At 43.0% G+C, this 16,114-nt stretch overlaps 1 protein-coding gene across 3 annotated transcripts in view; it reads right to left on the bottom strand.

Annotated features, from left to right (window-relative positions):
* Positions 1 to 838: 838 nt before the first annotated feature.
* LOC133613543 (gap junction alpha-8 protein-like) overlaps positions 839 to 16,114 on the bottom strand; it is an 89,056-nt gene continuing 73,780 nt past the window's right edge. For 2 of the 3 annotated variants that reach the window (XM_061971161.2, XM_061971162.2), the window contains one exon: positions 839 to 3,671. In XM_061971161.2, coding sequence (XP_061827145.1) covers positions 2,397 to 3,671 — 1,275 coding nt within the window. In that variant the 3' untranslated portion in view covers positions 839 to 2,396. Of the gene's footprint in view, positions 3,672 to 4,183; positions 4,323 to 16,114 lie in introns of those variants that run through there. The other variant, XM_061971163.1, reaches the window with a different exon arrangement.

Below are 16,114 nucleotides of genomic sequence, written 5' to 3'. Positions count from 1 at the left end.
TGTTTGATGAGCATTCCTCAACTTTATCAGTGTTTATTGCCACCTTTCCCAACTTCTTTGTCACGTGTTGCTGGCATCAAATTCTAAAGTTAATGATTATTTGCAAAAAAAAAAAATGTTTATCAGTTTGAACATCAAATATGTTGTCTTAGTAGCATATTCAACTGAATATGGGTTCAAAATGATTTGCAAATCATTGTATTCCGTTTATATTTACATCTAACACAATTTCCCAACTCATATGGAAACAGGGTTTGTATATATATATATATATATATATATATATATATATATATATATATATACGTATATACGTGAGTTCAAACCCCGGCCGAGTCATACCAAAGACTATAAAAATGGGACCCATTACCTCCCTGCTTGGCACTCAGCATCAAGGGTTGGAATTGGGGGTTAAATCACCAAAATAATTCCCGAGCGCGGCCACCACTGCTGCTCACTGCTCCCCTCAACTCTCAGGGGGTGGAACAAGGGGATGGGTCAAATGCAAAGGATAATTTCACCACACCTAGTGTGTGTGTGACTATCAGTGGAACTTTAACTTTAATGTATATATATAAAAGGACCTATAAATATATGTTCTCAATGGACTCTGAAATGGGCTTCAGGGAAAGTGGAATTACAGTGACCTCTGCTGGTACTTGCCTCACATTTTACATCACAATTTGAATTTCCTTCTTGTTCTTGTATATGTTGTCAGTAGTAGACACATCCCTTAAACACATATGAATATTGAAGGAGTGGTATGCAGTGTTTGTGTGTGCATAGAAAGGCAACACATAATGACCACGTGTGATTGTTTTATTATCATTGCGTTTAAAAAGAAGATACTACACAACTATCACCAGTGAAGACTACAAGTTAGTAAAAATGTTTTTTTTTTTCCTCTCTCGCTCTTTTTTTCCTCCAAAGATTGATCATGTCTTCCTTCAAACATAACAAGTAATGCAACAGTCAACACATACATTAGCAGTCACATGTCACTTTTATAGGTGTAAACAAGTACCTTGTAACAAGATGGGATCACTCATTTTGCTCTTTAGATTATTATGGGCTACAAGAGTAGAATTAGAAAAAGGGGGATCAAAGCTGCCCTGCAAGAGGTGTAATGTGTTTGTTGCTCCTGCTTGAATGAATCTGTGGGGGTTTGCATGTGAAATTCCAAGATCCTCAGAGGTTGATCATGTATATGTTTAAATATTTTTCTCATAAAGGCACAAAAATATGGTGTAAAGGAATAATGTGAATGAATAATGGCACCATTTAGATATGTTCTGACATTGTGACATAAAACATAGAAGTTGCTAATTATGTACATTATGAGACAATGACATAGGGGCTATGTACACTTGCTCGGGGTAATTGTTAAGTATTTTCCTCTCTGTTCTTCTCCCCACAAGCCAGGTTAAGGATGCTTGTTTTCATTGATGGCCACCGTTTTCTTTTATTGTCCCGCCTCCCAACAATACTTTGTGCTGACGGGGCAAGATCTTTATCACCCGGATGCCTGTTTGCACAGAGCAAAAAGAGAGTGGATTTGGCCTGCGGTGGCTCTATAGTTCATCCTCTAATAGGGCAAAATGTGTCCAATGTATATACACACTCTCTTCCGAATGACATCGCAGTCTATGACAAGAGACATTGAAAAAGACATTCAGACATGTGGTCATTTCCTCACTACTTTATAAATATAAACATGAGATGATTGCACCCTGATAGATGCACGGTTGTAAAAAGCCTTGCACAGTGTGAACATCTCCATGTGCAAAAAAACAACCGAAAATTTGACTTTTCTTTTTAAAGTCCAAAAGCTGCGTATAAAAATGTCTAATTAGGCACTGGTTTGTTTGCATTATGGCAGTGATTGAATGAAATGGGAATGAACTACAGCAAAGACACACAATTATACTAGAACTCTCTCCTTAAAACTTTAAAACTGTGTAAAAATGTCTAACCCTCCATCATATGTGATTAAAACCTTTCGATAAAAAAAGATGTTACTTAAAAACGGAACATGTTTTTTTATGTAAAGTAAAAACATGTCCACCTTTCATTTGAATACCAAAAACACACTTTTTAAAATATTTCACAGACACTCGCTAGTCCAAAAATATTTTTTAAGAAGTATTTTGAATTGTTATTATTTAAATGAATTAATAGTTTTGAGACTACTTTAGATTGGAAGGACAGGACACCTTAGTTCTGGAATGGCATTCCATTGCCCACAATAGGCAATTCCCCTATATTCAATCGCCAATAATTTTAATTAAGGCCCAAACCGGCTCTGTTGGTTTTCTAGAATGTGAGTAAGTGTGTGTGCTCTTCTGCAGATGTGTTGGTGTGGTACAGTGGTACATGCATGGGTCGCCCTCACAGGTTCATACGGTGAGGTCGTCCGACCTGGCCTTACTGCTAACTTGGCTCAGCCGGCTCAGAGGTCTGCTGTCCTCTATCGATGCCTTCCTCCCCGCCTGGGCCGTGTTTTCCCCCTCCCTGGTGACCACTCCCTGGACCTCTGTGTCGGCACCCTGCCACTCTCCACCCTCCACCCCCGTCGGCTGCGCCTCCTCTGCCCCATCCACTTGATGCAATGTCACCCCTCCGGTCTCTGTGGTTTGGGCATAGGAGGGCAGACTCTCGTCGTAGGCTTTGGGAATGTCCCCCATGGGCAGCTCTTCCTCCTCCTCCGCCTTCTCCTCCAGCCCGTGGAATGGCGGCGCGCCCCTTCCGGCCTCCATGCCCACTTCGGCCAGCGGGTAGAGATGCGTTATGGGGGGAACTTTCTCCTCGTCCAATCGCCTGTAACCTTTGGCCCTCTGCAGCGAAGACACGGCCAAGGGGGGTAGGCTCTTCCCAAGCGTCAAGGGGGCCGACCCCTCGCCCTGTGCCGGAGCGGGGGCCGGCTTGCGGAAAACAAAGCGGATCTTCTTGAGGCCCAGGTGGCTGATCTCCACAAAGTTGAGGAAGAGCGAGACGCAAGCTACGGCCAACATGAAGATGATGAAGACAGTTTTCTCTGTTGGACGAGACACAAAGCAGTCCACGGTGTTAGGGCAGGGCCAGCGGCTGCATTTGTAAAGCGGCAGGATGCGGAAGCCGTACAGGAAGTACTGGCCCACCACAAAGCCCACCTCAAAGAGTGTTTTGAAAATGATATGACAGATGTAGGTCCTCAGCAAGGTTCCCTCCAGTCGGAACTTTTTGCTTCCTTTGGTGCTGGTCTCTTTAGTGGTGCGGACGCTTCCCTGATCGGGTGCCAGCGGCAGTCTCTCCTCGCTCAGCTCCTGTTGCCGGCTAAGTTCGGCTTCCTCGCGCTCCTTGCGCTTCTCCTCCATGTGCACGTGGTGCACGGCATGGCCCACGTACACCAGAGACGGCGTGGACACAAAAATGATCTGCAGCACCCACAGGCGGATGTGTGAAATGGGGAAGGCCTCGTCGTAGCACACGTTCTCGCAGCCGGGTTGCTGCGTGTTGCACACATAGTCGGACTGCTCGTCGCCCCACACGAACTCCGCCGCTGTGCCCAGGATGAGGATGCGGAAGATGAAGAGCACCGTGAGCCACACCCTGCCAATCACTGTGGAGTGCTCGTTGACTTCCTCTAAAATGTTTCCCAGAAAACTCCAGTCACCCATGATCGGTCCGTAGCACTGCAGAATGAAGGGTGGGGTAGGGAGGGACGCGGAGGGTGCAGAAGGCCAGGGAGGGTGGGGTAGGCAGGCCGGACAAGGGGAGGGGTGGGGGGGGGGCGACACATGGGGTTGTCAAACGTAAGAAAATGCGAAAAACTTGACAGAAATAACGTGACTGAAATTTGAAAAATTGTACTGACTGATGCTAGCACTGTTAATTTAATACTAGTTCACTACACTCCGTTCTTTTAGTAATATACTCATTCTAAACTATAGTAAATATAGCTTTCAAGGTTCTAGTCCAGTTCTTGACAGAATATATGTACAGTATAAAATTAGCTTGTATCAACCGCAGCGTTGGCTGTCTCGGGAAACGCCATTAACGCCATAAACATGACTAGCAAACAGCCAAATGTACGTCCTCAGCCGTTCTGGTAAAACCAACCACAACAACAGGAGCTAAAAGCGAGAAAAAACAGCAGTCCGATCTTCCATATGCTAACTTAAATGTAACAAAATGGGCAACTTGCCACAGCTGCGGCTCCCTCGAAGTTGAGTCCCGTCCCGTTCTCTTGGCACCCGGCAGGGAAAAGTGAACTTTTTTCTGCCCTCTTTCCCACCTAAAGCCCTGTCCTTGTCGCCCCACTGAGCAGATGTGAATGAATCGGCTCTGATGGTTGGTTTTGAGTTTGCTGCGATGTTTAAGCTTGGAGCCAGACGGCCTTTATTTGCCGGGGCGACGTGTGGTGACGCAGAGAAGACAATAGGATCAACAACAGAGCTGGAGCGGGGATGTATGGGGAGTAGGCCTCAGGCTTCCACAGCAGCATGGATGCTGGGGCACTGGGTCCACCACGGTCCGGACTAACTTCCTCGCACGTCGAGCATGTTGAAATGCAGCGGATGGAGCTGCCAAGCCTACGGCTGTGCTGCCGTTCCAAAAGTTACAGGAGTCATAGGGATAACGGAGAGTGGACTAGCTCCTGTGATAAGTGCACAATGGATATTAGTAGAAATATATGAAGTAGGTCTTCAATCATATGTACACATTTCTAGTATTTGAAATACTATAAAACTATTTTAAATATGAACTATTTTAACTAGAAATGTGCAGATCCATCGGTCACCGATCAGTGTCAGACAATTTTCGTGAAAAAGTATGTGATCGGCCATTGTCGATTAATGCTTTTTATTGCCGGTCTCAAACACCAATTCCCTCTGGCTGATAAGTGACGAGCAGCGAATCATGTATCTCCATAAACAGTGTAGAACCGCTCCCCGAGACTGATAATAATCACCTACATTACGGCAAATAAACTGCATTTCTTAGTATCTTAAGTAACATAATCACTGGAGGATGAGGCTAAACATGTTACACAATGAGCGAAAGCCAGGACCTTTGCTAACCGAGCTTGAAAAAACATTGCGCATATCAATGCAGGAGTAATCAGATCGATATTTTCATTTTCTCAAAATCTTTTGTTTTTATTGTTTTTGTTAACGTTCACAAACTCGGGAAACAATTTCCTGGAGACAGGAGGACTTTTAGGGCAAAATTTATGTAAACGAGTTGCAGATAGTAATTTTTGACTTCTGTTTAGTTATTGTGTACTATACTGACTGTGTTTTGATCGAACAATTATATGTAAAGAATAGAATAACAGTTAAAATATTTTGTTGATAATGAAAATGTCAACAGCACTCACCATAAATACATTTAAAAACTAGTAGAATGGAAAAACAAGTTGCCTCTTTTTTTGAAGCTTTTATTATATATCTGATTTATGACACTAAGACACAAAGTTTGCGAGTAAATAGATATGATCATAACAGGTACAATTTCACAGAAATTTTCGAGCCATTTTGAATGTAAATGAGCAAGCCAGTCACGTGAACTGTGACGTAGAGTTGGGAACCAAAGATCCCTTCCCTAATCAACAACAATGCTAATCGAACAGACTTTATGAGCACCAACAAAGATTACTTTGGGAAATATTATTATATATTATAAACCGCTGTATCGATCCGTTGTGGTGAAGAAGGAGCTGAGCCGGAAGGCAAAGCTCTCAATTTACCGGTCGATCTACGTTCCCATCCTCACCTATGGTCATGAGCTTTGGGTTATGACCGAAAGGACAAGATCACGGGTACAGGCGGCCGAAATGAGTTTCCTCCGCCGGGTGGCGGGGCTCTCCCTTAGAGATAGGGTGAGAAGCTCTGCCATCCGGGGGGAGCTCAAAGTAAAGCCACTGCTCCTCCACATCAAGAGGAGCCAGATGAGGTGGTTCGGGCATCTGGTCAGGATGCCACCCGAACGCCTCCCTCGGGAGGTGTTTAGGGCACGTCCAACCGGTAGGAGGCCACGGGGAAGAACCCAGGACACGTTGGGAAGACTATGTCTCCCGGCTGGCCTGGGAACGCCTCGGGATCCCCCGGGAGAAGCTGGACGAAGTGGCTGGGGAGAGGGAAGTCTGGGCTTCCCTGCTTAGGCTGCTGCCCCCGCGACCCGACCTCGGATAAGCGGAAGAAGATGGATGGATGGATGGATTATAAACCATACTGCGCTTACAAAATAATGATCTCCGAAAAATTGCTTACATTTTATTAAATGTTGCTTGATGTTCTTAAAGGGGAACTGCACTTTTTTTTAGTCCTATCGTTCATAATCATTATGAAAGACATGACGAGGTATTTTTTTATGCATTCTAAATATTAAATAAATGCGATCAAAAGTCCGTTTACAATGGAGCCTATTAGAGCCGCTCTATTCTGCCTATAAAGCCCTTAAAAAAACATCCAAACACCTCTTTTAAGGTTTTATATATGTCCATGATGTAAGTATGTATGTAATGTAGTAACGGGCACATTTATAATATTTAATATTTACGTATTTTGCTCATTTGAAGCAGTCATTTAAAAAATGCATCACGTTTGCTTTCTTTTCATCACTGATTATCACTCACTCCAGACTTCATGAGAGCCAACAAACATAATAAAACATCACTTTCTGTACAATGTCTGCTGTCATTAGGATGCAGACTGCTAGGATGTTCATATATTCCCATTTAAATGAAGAATGACTCATAATCCTCGCGAAGACAAACGGGGGGTAGAACCAAGCTTCTTTCAGTTTTTTTCTTGCCATTTCCTGGTCTAAATTGGCTGTCAAAGTGTACCAACTTGTTGGAATATGTCCTCGTTCTTCTACTGTTTGAGTGAGATGCATGATTTATGATCTAGAATAAACATGCACCTGGGGATAGGTTGATTGGCAACACTAAATTGGCGCTTATAATACACATTATCGATAATATTTGGGTAACATTCAAGTCACAAAATGTAAATGGAGTATTGTCGGTGGTTTTTGAATGGTTATTTATTGGGTTTTATGAGCGAAATAGAGGACCTCTCATTGGCTCCGCTGTAGGCAGACTTTTATTTGTTTATTTATGAGTTAGAATGCAATAAAAAAAAATACACCATCCATCGCCATGTCTTTCATAATCATTGTAAACGATAGGCAAAATTGCAAAGAAAGTGCAGTTCCCCTTTAATTTTCTACCAATTAGCATATTTAGATTAGTCTCGCCAACTTAAATGTGCAGCTGGCATAGAAGTGTCTCACAAAATGGTAAATTACCATGTTTTTGTTATGAGTAAGGCTCCAAGGACCAGGTTTGCCCTCGGCCACCAGATGACTAATTAGCCTTTGCCTGCATGTAAAAGTATAATTATTCTCCATGAATTTTATTTTGTGTTAATATTTCAAATGTCTGGGGAAAATTACCTGGATTTACGTTATTTTTTAGTGAGAAAAATAGCTCCGGTTTTTGTATAATTATTTTTTTGTTGGATCTTTTTATTAACAAAAACATAGGTACCACTGTAAATATGTCAATAGTACATCATTAATTATTAATGAAGGAATGCCCAAGACTTTCTTTGCTTGGGCCACTTTTTGAGTTAGCATTGAGTGTCTTATATACAGAACCCCAGAAAAGTGAGGCATTTCAGTCACTGCATGTGTGATTTCAATACAACAGGAAAGGAGAAATGAAGGTCAGGTGTTGATCTACATACTGTGCAAACTGTACTTAGTCCCAGCTCAGAATACTTGTATAGTCACACACACAAGCAGTGTCCCACTTCTGATATTACGAAGTTACCAGGCAACTTGGACAGGTTAATTGTTGGATGTCGATAATTGCTTATAAAATTGGCTTTAGTCCGTCCCACTAAGTATACAGTATTTAGGTTGTAAAAGTGTGTGTCACTATCACTTTTCACACACGCGTGTGTGTGTGTGTGTGTGTGTGTGTGTGTGTGTGTGTGTGTGTGGGTGTGTGTGTGTGTGTGTGTGTGTGTGTGTGTGTATCATCATATTAGCTGGAATGTGAGGAATGTCCACCATTGCTGAAGCGTTCCTGTTTGGCCGCTTGGTCAGATGGTTACAGCTCACCAGGAGAAAATGTTTGTTTATGATGCCTGAATGAGAGTGTGTGTGCACTCCTGATTTCGACGCCAAAAGGGACAAGCGGTAGAAAATGGATGGATGGATGGATTCATACTGAATTAGTACTGAATACAAAATAATATATTTTAGTTGTCTTGATGTATTCTGTTTAGTCTATAGTTCAGTACAGTACTACAATTACTCGTATTTGAAAAGGTTTCAGCATTTTACCCATTTAGTTAAGCCCCGCCCATATTGACTGTCATTAGCCAATAGCATTTTTGACGTCACACTTCCCAGTGTGACGCCATTGGTTTGTGCGACCCAAGTCTGCCTCTTAATGCCTGCACTTTATTACTCTCCAAGTATGATCCCAAACATTTACTGTGCTATTTCAAAATCAAATCAAAATAATATTAGGACACTTTGACGCAAATAACGCAAAATTACCCGAAAATAGAGAGTAGTTAACATAAAAAACAAGTTATGAGTGAACTGTTCCCTTTTGTCAAAAATCACAAATGGTACAGTCCTGCCAGTGGCGGGCTGTGCGTTTCCCACCTAGGCCTTCAGTGATGTCCTACTTCGTCCGACTTTAATAAATACCCCTCAAAATACCATAATTTGTGTCACCACATGACCACGGCTGGAGAAATGCTATACAGAAACGCATTTGTACAAAACAGACTATATTTCGGCACATTTAAAAATCAATGAACCCGCATCAACTTTTAAAACATACCTTACAAAGTTAAAAAAGTTAAATTCCCAATGATTGTCACACACACTAGGTGTGGTGAAATGTGTCCTCTGCATTTGACCTATCCCCTTGTTCACCCCCTGGGAGGTAAGGGGAGCAGTGAGCAGCAGCGGTGGCTGCGCTCAGGAATCATTTTGGCGATTTAACCCCCAATTCCAACCCTTGATGCTGAGTGCCAAGCAGGGAGGTAATGGGTCCCATTTTTATAGTCTTTGGTATGACTTGGCCGGGGTTTGAACTCACAACCTACCGATCTCAGGGCGGACACTCTAACCACTAGGCCACTGAGTAGGTACTGTCAAAATTAAAATATTTGTAAAGAACATATTAAATGTGGAAAAATTAATAAATAAATAATTTAAACTTTTTCTTTGTGAGTTAAAAAAGTGAGAACCGATGATTTCTCTGTTGGCCGGGTATGGCCCCGGTGCCCGTTTCTGCTTTTCACAAATTACAACTTGTGATTGGATTCTCACTTGGGAGTGACATGTGAAAATCCAATCACAGTCACGTTTAGCGTAAAGCTACCTCGATGGGCTACTGTCAACAACTCGTGATCTGATTGGCTATCGCAACTGTTTATCAACTGTCTATCCGGCAGAATTCATACAGCGCTGGCAACAAGCTACCTGAATTCTGATTGGATAAAATCTGTAACGTAAAAAACAAGCAACACTGGAGCTTAATAAGACATGAAGAGGATATGATGAATACTTTATGGAAGGTAGATTAAAATGTACTTTTATTAATCTATGATCATGATTTATGTTACGCCAGCAGAGAAGGCCTTGCTGGCCCTAAAGGCACACCACTGAGTCCTGCCATCTTACGCCATTAAAACACTACAAAATACAATCCACAATTATTTTGTCACTTTTATTTTATTATGTTATTTTCTTTTGTCATTCTTGTAAGTCAGAATGGAAAAGTCTGGTCCAACTAGTCTAAACCACCAAAATCACTAAAATCACCAAAATGATTCCCGGGCGCAGCCACCGCTGCTGCCCACTGCTCCCCTCACCTCCCAGGGGGTGATCAAGGGTGATGGGTCAAATGCAGAGAATAATTTCGCCACACCTAGTGTGTGTGTGACAATCATTGGTACTTTAACTTTAACTTTAATTTTAACTTTAAACGCCTTACGTCATTCTTAATGATAACGGTCACCAACTCCCTTAACAATAAAAAAGAGAAAAAAATAAATGAATAAAGACATTTTTAAAATAATTACTGAAATGAAGTACGGTAATTGTAATTAAATACATAAATGTGTTATTAATTTATCTAAAATTACATTGAATGGATTTTCATGAATAAATAAATCCATCAAGTCGCTCAGTAATTAGAGAAACTTAAGGGTTTGTGATTTGATTCCAGCCTCCGCGATCCGTTGTGTCCTTGGGCAAGACACTTCACCCACCTTCTTGTCATTGCCACCCACGCTGGTACAAATGAGCTTACCACCAAGCTCGAATGTATGGGTTTTCCAGTGTAAAAGCGCTTTGAGACAATTGTGAAAAAGCGCTATATAAATATAGTTCATTCATTCAATCACTAAATGAAATAATGAAATCAATAATTAGTTAAAACCATGAAATAATTAAATCATCATAATCAAATTAATTATTTTATGATTCAATACGCCACCTTTCCAATGGATTTTCCACAGTATATACCGCCTTGTCACGGCTTCTCGTACGTAGTGACGTAGTTACGTATGTACAAAACACATGCACGCGCATTAGATTTAGGTTTTAGTAGCTAATATTAGCAAATTGTTTGTTGCTTCTCTTGGACTGTTTTTGTGTGTGTGCACGTGTTGACGAGACCGTGTGAGTAATCGCCGTAAACGCCAATCATTTTATTCGGGCCGGTAAAACTTTTTTTATCACATACAGGGGGCGACTTGTCCAGGGTGTACCCCGCCTTCCGTCCGAATGCAGCTGAGATAGGCTCCAGCACCCCCCGCGACCCCAAAAGGGACAAGCGGTAGAAAATGGATGGATGGATGGACATTTTGTAATTGTGACAATGTGTAATGTGTTCTATCAAATCACTTATGGTAACATAAGCTAGCCGTTAATGTCCTTGTTATATGTTTTTGCTTTAAAAAAATGTAACTTTGAGGAAGTTGCAAACAGCACCTTTTACATCCATCCATCCATCCATCCATCTTCTTCCGCTTATCCGAGGTCGGGTTGCGGGGGCAGCAGCTTAAGCAGGGAAGCCCAGACTTCCCTCTCCCCAGCCACTTCGTCCAGCTCCTCCCGGGGGATCCCGAGGCGTTCCCAGGCCAGCTGGGAGAGATAGTCTTCCCAGCGTGTCCTGGGTCTTCCCCGTGGCCTCCTACCGGTCGGACGTGCCCGAAACACCTTCCTAGGGAGGCGTTCGGGTGGCATCCTGACCAGATGCCCGAACCACCTCATCTGGCTCCTCTCGATGTGGAGGAGCAGCGGCTTTACTTTGAGCTCCCCCCGAATGACAGAGCTTCTCACCCTATCTCTAAGGGAGAGCCCCGCCACTCGGCGGAGGAAACTCATTTCGGCCGCTTGTACCCGTGATCTTGTCCTTTCGGTCATGACCCAAAGCTCATGACCATAGGTGAGGATGGGAACGTAGATCGACCGGTAAATCGAGAGCTTTGCCTTCCGGCTCAGCTCCTTCTTCACCACAACGGATCGATACAGCGTCCGCATTACTGAAGACGCCGCACCGATCCGCCTGTCGATCTCACGATCCACTCTTCCCCCACTCGTGAACAAGACTCCGAGGTACTTGAAATCCTCCACTTGGGGCAAGATCTCCTCCCCAACCTGGAGATGGCACTCCACCCTTTTCCGGGAGAGAACCATGGACTCGGACTTGGAGGTGCTGATTCCCATCCCAGTCGCTTCACACTCGGCTGCGAACCGATCCAGTGAGAGCTGAAGATCTTGGCCGGAGGAAGCCATCAGGACCACATCATCTGCAAATAGCAGAGACCTAATCCTGCAGCCACCAAACCAGATACCCTCAACGCCCTGACTGCGCCTAGAAATTCTGTCCATAAAGGTTATGAACAGAATCGGTGACAAAGGGCAGCCTTGGCAGAGTCCAACCCTCACTGGAAACGTGTCCGACTTACTGCCGGCAATGCGGACCAAGCTCTGACACTGATTATACAGGGAGCGAACTGCCACAATAAGACAGTCCGTTACCCCATACTCTCTGAGCACTCCCCACAGGACTTCCCGGGGTACACCGTTGAATGCCTTCTCCAAGTCCACAAAGCACATGTAGACTGGTTGGGCAAACTCCCATGCACCCTCAAGGACCCTGCCGAGAGTATAGAGCTGGTCCACAGTTCCACGACCAGGATGAAAACCACACTGTTCCTCCTGAATCCGAGGTTCGACTATCCGGCGTAGCCTCCTCTCCAGTACACCTGAATAGACCTTACCGGGAAGGCTGAGGAGTGTGATCCCACGATAGTTAGAACACACCCTCCGGTTCCCCTTCTTAAAGAGAGGAACCACCACCCCGGTCTGCCAATCCAGAGGTACCGCCCCCGATGTCCACGCGATGTTGCAGAGTCTTGTCAACCAAGACAGCCCCACAACATCCAGAGCCTTAAGGAACTCCGGGCGGATCTCATCCACCCCCGGGGCCTTGCCACCGAGGAGCTTTTTAACTACCTCGGCAACCTCAGCCCCAGAAATAGGAGAGCCCACCACAGATTCCCCAGGCCCTGCTTCCTCATAGGAAGATGTGCTGGTAGGATTGAGGAGGTCTTCGAAGTATTCTCTCCACTGATCCACAACATCCGCAGTCGAGGTCAGCAGAGTACCATCCCCACCATACACGGTGTTGACACTGCACTGCTTCCTCTTCCTGAGGCAGCGGATGGTGGTCCAGAATTGCTTCGAAGCCGTCCGGAAGTCTTTTTCCATGGCCTCCCCGAACTCCTCCCATGTCCGAGTTTTTGCCTCCGCGACCGCTGAAGCCGCACACCGCTTGGCCTGTCGGTACCTGTCTGCTGCCTCAGGAGTCCCATGAGCCAAAAGAACCCGATAGGACTCCTTCTTCAGCCTGACGGCATCCCTCACCGCCGGCGTCCACCAACGTAGTTGTGTCATCGGATTTGCGGTCTCATGGGTTGTACTTGTTGTACTTGTATAGCGCTTTTCTACCTTCAAGGTACTCAAAGCGCTTTGACACTACTTCCACATTTACCCATTCACACACACATTCACACACTGATGGAGGGAGCTGCCATGCAAGGCGCTAACCAGCACCCATCAGGAGCAAGGGTGAAGTGTCTTGCTCAGGACACAACGGACATGACGAGGTTGGTACTAGGTGGGGATTGAACCAGGGACCCTCGGGTTGCGCACGGCCACTCTCCCACTGCACCACGCCGTCCCCGTCCCCGTTCATGTTTTGGACACTCGGGTGAAGAGAGGGGCGGAGCTTTCTACCGATCACCACCTGGTGGTGAGTTGGCTGCGATGGTGGGGGAGGATGCCGGACAGACCTGGCAGGCCCAAACGCATTGTGAGGGTTTGCTGGGAACGCCTGGCAGAGTCTCCTGTCAGAGAGAGTTTCAATTCCCACCTCCAGAAGAACTTTGAAAATGTCACGAGGGAGGCGCTGGACATTGAGTCCGAGTGGACGATGTTCCGTGCCTCTGTTGTCGAGGCGGCCGATTGGAGCTGTGGCCGCAAGGTGGTTGGTGCCTGTCGTGGCGGTAATCCTAGAACCCGTTGGTGGGCACCTTTTACAATTTAATGAATTATTGATTTAATGATTTTAAAAAAGATTTTTAAAAATTACTAAATCATGTAATCCATCCATCCATCCATTTTCTAACGCTTATTCCCTTTGGGGTCGCGGGGGCGCTGGAGCCTATCTCAGCTACAATCGGGCGGAAGGCGGGGTACACCCTGGACAAGTCGTGTAATCAATAATTAATTAAATCGTGAAATAATTAAATTATCGCGGTTAAATTATTTGTTTCATGATTTATTCTGCGAGTGGCTGGCGACCACTCTAGGGTGCACCCCGCCTCTCGCCTGAAGTCAGCTGGGATGGGATCCACTTTACCCGCGACCATAGTGGTTATAAGCGGTATAGGAAATTGATGGATAGGTGGGTGATTAAAGGAATTATTTTACAATTTAGCTAATTATTGATTTCATTATTTCATTATTTAATAATTGACTAAATAAATTATGAAATAATAAAAAATCAATAGTTAGTTAAATTGTGAAATATATAGTTACATCTTGAAAGTATTAAAACTGGTATTTCATGATTTAACAAGTGATTTCACAATTCAGTTAATTATTGATTTCATTATTTCATGATTTGATCAATGATACAATTTATTATTAAATACTGAATTCAATAATTGTTCAGATCGTTAAATCAAATATTTAATCATGAAATAATTAGGTTAACCATGAAATAATAATTTAAGTGAATAAATAATTAAATGTAATGTTAAATTAAATACATTAGTGACAGATATAAAAGTACATGTATGTATTTAATTCCAACTAAATGAATTAATGACACATCTAAGTCATTATTTAAATATTTATTTATTCATTTAATGTAGTCCCATGCATTTGACCTGTCCATAGTTGGCAGGGCCAGTCTTTTTCTAATAGTGTTTATACTATATGACTAAAACCTGAATTTAATTAAATGCATATAGTTAAATAATACAAATGCATGGGGTACACATAGTTGTAATTATTTATTTTTTAGAATTAACAGAATTAACAGAACAAAATAAATACCCGTTTTTGTTTTTTTCCAGTAAGGGGCTCTCCACAGCGGAAGAATCGCATGATGATTTAGCTTAATGTTTGCACTATTGTTGTACGATATACCGGTATTAGTATAGTACCGCGATACTAATTAATAATTTTTGGTAGTATATTGCCTCTGAAACGTACCGGTCCCGCAACATCTTCTTTCATTTAAAAAAAATTCATATTATGTTTATAAACTCAGGAAATATGTCCCTGGACACATGAGGACTTTGAATATGACCATACTTGCCAACCTTTAGACCTCCGATTTCGTGGTCGGGGGTGGGGCGTCGTCGGGGCGGGGTTGGGGGCGTGGTTAAGAGGGGAGGAGTATATTTACAGCTAGAATTCACCAAGTCAAGTATTTCATATATATATATATATATATATATATATATATATATATATATATATATATATACACATATACATATATATATATATATATATATATATATATATATATATATATATATAAATAAATAAGAGAAATACTTGAATTTCAGTGTTCATTTATTTACACATATACACACACATAACACTCATCTACTCATTGTTGAGTTAAGGGTTGAATTGTCCATCCTTGTTCTATTCTCTGTCACTATTTTTCTAACCATGCTGAACACCCTCTCTGATGATGCATTCTGCTTCGTCTCCTTGTTGTGTGCGCAGTTGTGCACTGCACTCTCTAAAAGCCCTAGATGTTAATGTCACATATGCATGTACAGTAGATGGCAGTATTGTCCTGTTTAAGAGTATCACAACATTGCTGTTTACGGCAGACGAACTGCTTTACGGTAGACAAAAACGTGACTGCTGTTGTTGTGTGTTGTTGCCGCGCTGGGAGGACGTTAATGAAACTGCCTAACAATAAACCCACATAAGAAACCAAGAACTCGCCCTCCATCATTCTACAGTTATAACGTGATTGGGCAGGCATGCTGTTTATTTTGTGGGAAAGCGGACGTAGAAACAGGCTGTCGACACGTCACTCAGGTCCGCCTGAATTTCGGGAGATTTTCGGGAGAAAATTTGTCCTGGGAGGTTTTCGGGGGAGGCGCTGAATTTCGGGAGTCTCCCGGAAAATCCGGGAGGGTTGGCAAGTATGAATATGACCAATGTATGATCCTGTAACAACTTGGTATCGGATTGATACCCAAATTTGTGGTATCATCCAAAACTAATGTAAAGTATCAAACAACAGAAGAATAAGTGATTATTACATTTTAACAGAAGTGTAGACAGAACATGTTAAAAGAGAAAATAAGCAGATATTAACAGTAAATGAACAAGTAGATTAATAATTCATTTTCTACCACTTGTCCTTAATAATGTTGACAAAATAATAGAATGATAAATGACACAATATGTTACTGTATACATCAGCAGACTAATTAGGAGCCTTTGTTTGTTTACTTACTACTAAAAGACAAGTTGTCTTGTATTTTCA

Source organism: Nerophis lumbriciformis, linkage group LG13, assembly GCF_033978685.3.
Source record: "Nerophis lumbriciformis linkage group LG13, RoL_Nlum_v2.1, whole genome shotgun sequence".
In the NCBI taxonomy this organism is placed as follows: Eukaryota; Metazoa; Chordata; class Actinopteri; order Syngnathiformes; family Syngnathidae; genus Nerophis; species Nerophis lumbriciformis.
This window is presented reverse-complemented; position numbering and strand designations above follow the sequence as displayed.